The sequence below is a fragment of the Mandrillus leucophaeus genome, unplaced genomic scaffold (assembly GCF_000951045.1).
Source record: "Mandrillus leucophaeus isolate KB7577 unplaced genomic scaffold, Mleu.le_1.0 Scaffold164, whole genome shotgun sequence".
NCBI lineage: Eukaryota > Metazoa > Chordata > Mammalia > Primates > Cercopithecidae > Mandrillus > Mandrillus leucophaeus.
This window is the reverse complement of record NW_012101632.1, coordinates 950,120-957,107: the sequence shown is the minus strand read 5'-3', so window position 1 is coordinate 957,107 and position 6,988 is coordinate 950,120. Positions and strand designations below refer to the sequence as shown.

Genomic DNA, 6,988 nt, shown 5'->3' with positions numbered 1-6,988 from the left:
AGGCACGGTCTCGTTCTGTTGCCCAGGCTGGAGAGCAGTGGCACAAACACAGCTCACTGTAGTCTTGACCTCCGGGGCTCAAGTGGTCTTCCCGCCTTAGCCTCCCGGGTAGCTGGGACTACAGGTGCATGTCACCACGCCTGGCTAATTTTTGTATTTTTTTCAGAGGCAGGGATTTCACTATGTTGCTCAGGCTGGTCTCCGTCAGCCTCCCAAAGTAATGGGATTCCAGGTGTGAGCCACTGTGCCCGCCCCAAACGCATCATTTTAAACCAGGACACAAAGCTGTAAGAACTGGCTGGGTGCGGTGGGTCACACCCGTGATCCTAGCACTTTAGGAGGCTGAGGTGGGCGGATCACTTGAGGCCAGGAGTTTGAGACCAGCCTGGCCAACATGGGGAAACTCCATCTCTACTAAAAATTCAAAAAACAACCACCAAGGTGTGCCAGCCCATGCCTGTGGTCCCGGCTACTCCAGAGGCTAAGGCACAAGGATTGCTTGAACCCGGTAGGCAGAGGTTGCAGTGAGCCGAGATCGTACCCTTGCACTTCAGCCTGAGCAAGAGAGTGAGACTCTGTCTCAGGAAAAAAAAAAAAAAAAGTATAAAAACTTCTGCAAGGTCAGAACCTCCAAGCTATATATATTCTGCTAAGGGCACCCCGGGGAACTGAAGCTAGGTAAGGGATAGGTTTCCATTTAATGAGCAGCTGTGTTTTATAATTTACATTTCTCCATAAAATTCCATTTGCACAAAGGGATTGTGTGGATGAATGGTCTGGAAATCATTACATTAGCTCATGCAGGTCTAGGCCAGGTCTGCTGATAATTTGTGCGGTTCGTAGGATACACGACATACTTGATGAATGGTGATGTGCTCAAGCTAGAGGCAGACAGAGAGGACCATCCTGGTGATGGCGGCTGCCAGTCCAGGTGGCCTGCCACTGCCATCATGCCATCTGCAGCAGGGAGGCATGGCCAGGGCTGCACAGGGCAGGAGCCTCACCCTCCTGGGTGGGGCTGGAGCCGTCCAAGTTGTGACTGCAGATCTGAGCTTCCCTGTGTTCTCGGGGGGCCAGGAACAGGCAGGAACCCTGCCTTCCTGGGCGCAGCTGCAGACTCCCAAAACGCAGCTGCAGACTTGGGCTTCCCGCTCCACGGAGTGGGTGGCAGCCCCGCTGCCCCGCCCCCACCCCCAGCCCCGGCTGCAGACTCAGGCATCCCTGTACTCTTCAGGGCCTGAGAAGGCTCTCCCTCCCCTCTTCTGAACCTGCTCCTGCTGCCTGGCTTCTCCCTGCTGTCGGCACCCACTGCCATCTTAGAGCAAAGTTGGGGCTGAGACCTGGTGCCATGCATGGCAGCGGGAGGCAGACAGATTCCTAGGTGGAAAGGTGGGTACCCGGTGGGGGCCAGGCTGCCAATCCCACAGACTGGAGTGGGAACGTGGGGTGCGTTTTCCGGGCCTGCCCATGGACCAGTGGGGGTGCATTTCCTCCCCTCTGAGGCCCATAAAAGCCCTGAGCTCAGCCAAGCTGAGCAGAGAAGGGACCACCAGCTACAGAGAGGAGCCACCCTCTCTGCTGAGAGCTTCAGAGACCTGCAGAGACGCTAGGATGACCAGTTGCAGAGAGGAGCTACCCACTCCATGGCCTCTTTTCTGCTGAGAGCTGAACACTTGACAGAACCACCTGCCTACAGACAGAGAGCAGTACCCACTGCATCTCCTCTGAGCTGTTCCAATATTCAATAAAGCTCCTCTTCATCTTGTCTACCCTCCACTTTTCTGCATACCTCATTCTTCCTGGATGCAGAACAAGAATTCAGGCAAAGGCGCCACTGGCCCCAGAGGTTTCCAGCCAGAAAACTGACACCCCAAAGATCCTGTAACACTGGGACACAAGAGCGGCAAGCCAGGGGCTTTACTGGAGACACCAAAGTCTGGGCCCTGCTCTTTTATCCTCACAATAGTCAGGAACTCCGGGGCCTTTTGGAACAGAAGCAGACAGCCAAAGGCACTGAGAAGGACTGTGTTTCTCCAGGGACATCCTCAGGCTGGGATCCTCCCTCTGGCCTGAATCTCACGTAAGAAGATCTGGCCCGCGGTACTCACAGGAGTGGAGTTTGAAGAGAAGCTTGACAGTGTAGTCATAAAGGTGGCTGCAGTCCAAGATGACCTGGATTAGCGGGGCGAGGCGGCACTGCCCTGCTGCCGTCACAGACACAGAGCGGGACATGTCCAGGGAGTTAAACACTAGGAAATAAAAGTGAGGGAGAAAGGTGATAGAGCCAGGGGATTACAGGCAGCCTCTTCAGAGGGGCAGAGGCAGGGGTCCAACATACACCAAGCACCAATTTCGTGCGCACTTTACCTCATCTAATTCATTTAACCCTCACGACACTCCCATGAGATAGGTAAACGTATCCCCATTAGACAGGTAAAGAAGCAGAAGGTAAGTCACTTGAAGGCTGTCACAAAGTCAAGAAGTGGTTTTGTTAGCTGGGTGTGGTGGCGGACACCTGTAATCCCAGCTACTTGGGAGGCTGAGGCAGGAGAATTGCATGAACCCGAGAGGCGGAGGTTGCAGTGAGCCGAGATCGTGCCATTGCACTCCAGCAGCAGAGCAAAACTCCATCTCAAAAAAAGAAAAATGGTTTTGGCTGGGTGCGGTGGCTCACGCCTGTAATCCCAGCACTTTAGGAGGCCGAGGTGGGTGGATCACCTGAGGCCAGGAGTTCGAGACTAGCCTTTCCAACATGGGAAAACCCTGTCTCTATTAAAAATACAAAAATTAGCTGGGAATGGTGGCCACGCCTGTAATCCCAGCTACTCGGGAGGCTGAGGCAGGAGAATCACTTGAACCCAAGAGGCGGAGGTTGCAGTGAGCCGAGATTGCACCTTTGCATCCAGCCTGGGTGACAAGAGTAAGATATCATCTCAAAAAAAAAAAAAAAAAAAAAAAAAAAAAAAAGTGGTTTTGTTGAGAGGTGGTGAGTTAACAGACTTGTTGGAGAGCCCAAGAGCTAATGGGGCCAGTGATGGTTAGACCAGGTGCCTTTGCTCCTGAGAGTCAGAATATCCAGTGCATCATGAACAGGTGAACTAAGTGCTAGTCTGTGCACAGACCCTGATAGCCCAGGAAAGAAGAGATTTGCTCATCACCTAGGAGAGCTCCTACCATGGCAGACAAGGAGAGGGAGCCTCATCTTCCTTTTTTTCCTCTTTACGAGACTGGGTCTCAGCCAGGTGCAGTGGCTCACACCTGCAATCCCAGCACTTGGGAGGCTGAGGTGGGGGGACTGCCTGAGCCCAAGAGTTTGAGACCAGCCTGAACAACATGGCAAAACCTCATCTTTACTGAAAATACAAAAATTAGCTGGGTGTGATGGCTCACGCCTGTAATCCCAGCTACTTGGGAAGCTGAGGAAGGAGAATCACTTGAACCCAGGAGGTGGAGGCTGCAGTGAGCCAAGATCGCACCACTGCACTCCAACCTGGGTGACAGAGTGAGACTATTTCATAAATAAATAAAACAAAACAAGCCAGGCGCAGTGGCTCACGCCTGTAATCCCAGCACTTTGGGAGGCTGAGGTGGGTGGATCACCTGAGGTCAGGAGTTCGAGCCTAGCCTGGCCAACATGGCGAAACCCTGTCTCTACTAAAATACAAAAATTAGCTGGGTGTGGTGGCGTGTGCCTGTAAACCCAGCTACTTGGGAGGCTGAGGCAGGAGAATCACTTGAGCCTGGGAGGCGGAGGTTGCAGTGAGCTAAGACGGTGCCACTGCATTCCAGCCTGGGCGACAGAGCAAGACTCCATCTCAAAAGAAACCAAACCAAACCACACTAATCCAAATCGAAACAATACAAAACAAGAAAAATAAGAAAAAGGGCCAGGAGTGGTGGCATCCCAGCACTTTGGGAGGCCAAGATGGGCGGATCACGAGGTCAGGAGATCGAGACCATCCTGGCTAACACGGTGAAACCCCGTCTCTACTAAAATACAAAAAAAATTAGCCGGGCGTGGTGGCGGGCACCTGTAGTCCCAGTTACTCAGGAGGCTGAGGCAGGAGAATGGCGTGAACCCATGAGGCGGAACTTGCAGTGAGCCGAGATCGCACCACTGCACTCCAGCCTGGGCGACAGAGTGAGACTCTGTCTCAAAAAAAAAGAAAAAAAAAGAAAAAAGAAAAAAGAAAAATGGACTTGGGAGAGGGAAGATATGTCAGGACTCAAGGCTGAAACTTGGGGCATCTGTCAACAGAAGTAGAAGTCCTGCCTCCATCCTCTTGAGTTTCAGAGACGAAGTTGATCCCTCAATTTCTCACGCTGGGGCTCCCTCCTCACCAACCCCCTGCCCCCCATCCTCAGCCAAGCAACTGGCTGTCTGGCTGCAGACACTCAGCTCACACCACTGGCCAGGCTGATTCTTCTTCCTGCACTGGCCACCCACTGCCTCTGCAGACTCTGCACGCAGCGGGCAATGAAATGACTCTCCCTGCGGTCCCTCTGTGAGTGGAACTGGCCCAGAGGGAAGCCCAGGGCTGCCTGTATTCTGCTTCCCCTGACTGCACTAATCCCTGGTAACTGGGTTAGTCTGGCGGCTGAAAAAAAAAAAAAAAATCCCAAACTGTTCTAATTAAAAGACAGCTTTCCTTCTTGACACAAATTAAAAGCAGCTGTCACTGCAAGGCAGCCATCCCCAAGTCTACCGGCTTCCTCAGGCTCCAACTGGCAGGAACCACGGGCTGTTCCATCTCCCTGCCTGCCCTCGATTCCCGATGACTTCCAGGAATGCCCTTTGGCACCCAGGAACATCTAGGGCAGCATCACTGTGGACAAGGTACTGAGTTACTCTGTGCCTCCTGGCGCTCTTCTGTTGAGCACACGTGGCTGTAACAGTGCATACCTCTTGGAGGTCTTGGAGGACTTCAATGAGAATGTTGTGAAAAGTACATGGATGGTGCAAGTGGTTCTTGACTTTAGCTTTCAGATTGGTTACGATCACCTGGGGGAAACTGAAAAACTCAAGTCTTCCTGCAATCCCCAGAACCGCCCCCACCATCTGTTTCAACTGGTCTGCGGTATGTTGGGATGTCAGTGTCTCTCAAAAGCTTCCCCCTGCCGTCCCCCATTAGGCCAGGTGCCGTGGCTCATGCCTGTAATCCCAGCACTTTGGGAGGCTGAGGCAGGAGGACTGCTCAAGGTCAAGAGTTCGAGGCCAGCCTGGCCAACATGGCGAAACCTCATCTCTACTAAAAATACAAAAATTGGCCGGGTGTGGTAGTGGGCACCTGTAGTCCCAGCTACTCAGGAGGCTGAGGCACAAGAATTGCTTGAACTCAGGAGGCAGAGGTTGCAGTGAGCTGAGACTGCGGCACTGCACTCCAGCCTGAGTGACAGAGCAAGGTTCTGTTTCAGAGAAAGAAAAAAAAAAAAAGGCCCCACATAGATTCTAATCTGCATCCAAGGTTGAAAACTATATGTCCAAGCTCAGAGGTTGTCATGTTTTAGCACGCATCAGAATCACCCACAACAGTGCCATCCAATAGAATTCTATAATGATGAAAATGTTCATATAAACTTTCTAATATGCTAGCCATGTGTGGCTTCCTGAAACATGCCTGAAATAGGACTAGTGCAGCTGAGGACTTGACTTTTACATGTTATTTAATTGTAATCAAGTTCAATGATCACATGAGGCTAGTGAATGCCCTATTGGACAGTGCACACTGGGGGTGCTTCTTAAAGCACAGGAGGCTGGGCCTGGTGGCTCATGCCTATAATCCCAGCACTTTGGGAGGCTGAGGTGAAAGAATCACTTGAGCTCAGGAGTTCAAGTCCAGCCTGATTATATAGCAAGACCCCATCTCTACAAAAAATTAAAAATTAGCCAGGTGTGATGGCACACACTCATGGTCCCAGCTACTCTGGGGGCTGAGGTGGGAGGATCCCTTGAGCCCAGGGAGGTCAAGGCTGCAGTGAGCTATGATTGTGCCACAGTACTCCAGCCTCGGCGACAGAGTGAGATCCCATCTCCAAAAAAACGAAACGAAACAAAACAAAAGAAAACGAGAGAGAGAGTAAAGAAAAACAGCAGTGATGAAATAGGTGAACAGAATTCATTACATAGTTTTAACTTCCAGATGCAGGCTCTGGGAATCTCTAGGATGAATTACTTAGAGTCTTCTGGACCAGAGCTACCCAAATTTAATTCCTGGATTCAAGCAATCTTCCCATCTCGGTCTTCTAAAGTGCTGGGTTTATAGGCGTGAGCCACTGCACCTGGCAGCCTGCAGTTTTTCAAAAAGCAAGCATTCTTTTATTGTTGAGCACCTGCTATTCACCAGGCACTGGGCTAGAACAGAGAGAATTTAAAGATGAGTAGGACATGGTTCCTGATTTTAGGGAAGAGCTCAGCATCTCGTGGTGACAATATTAATGAACAATGCATATAAAACCAGAGCAGGCTGGGCACGGTGGCTCATGCCTATAATCCAAGCACCTTGGGAGGCCAAGGCAGGCAGATCACTTGAGGCCAGACTAGCCTGGCCAACATGGTGAAACCCTGTCTCTACTAAAAATACAAAAATTAGCCAGGCGTGGTGACGCATGCCTGTAATCCCAGCTACTCAGGAGACTGAGGCAGGAGAATCACTTGAACCTGGGAGGCAGAGGTTGCAGTGAGCTGAGATGGTGGCATCGCACTCCAGCCTGGGCAACAGAGCGAGACTCTACCTCAAAACAAAACAAACAAACACACAAAAAACACAGAAAACCAGAGCTAGGGGTCACGAGATGGCACAGAAAAAGATGGCTGAGCTCACCACCTCTACCCCTTACTCATTCTCTCAGCTAATCAAGTCCTTTTGGACCTCATCACCATCTCCGTTCACTCCTGGTCCACTGTCTGTCAGGAACTGGAAGGATGGCCCAAAGGCTGAAACATTTGTCTTGCTCATCCCTAAAAACCACAGCAGCATACAAAAAACTA

At 51.3% G+C, this 6,988-nt stretch overlaps 1 protein-coding gene across 1 annotated transcript in view; it reads right to left on the bottom strand.

The window, feature by feature from the left end:
• The window catches only part of HIP1 (huntingtin interacting protein 1), a 116,931-nt gene that overhangs the window by 52,643 nt on the left and 57,300 nt on the right, over positions 1-6,988 (bottom strand). Inside the window, exons 9-10 of the mRNA XM_011976355.1 lie at positions 4,707-4,812; positions 2,109-2,249 (exon numbers count right to left, since the gene is read on the bottom strand). Coding sequence (XP_011831745.1) covers positions 2,109-2,249; positions 4,707-4,812 — 247 coding nt within the window. The remainder of the gene's footprint in view (positions 1-2,108; positions 2,250-4,706; positions 4,813-6,988) is intronic.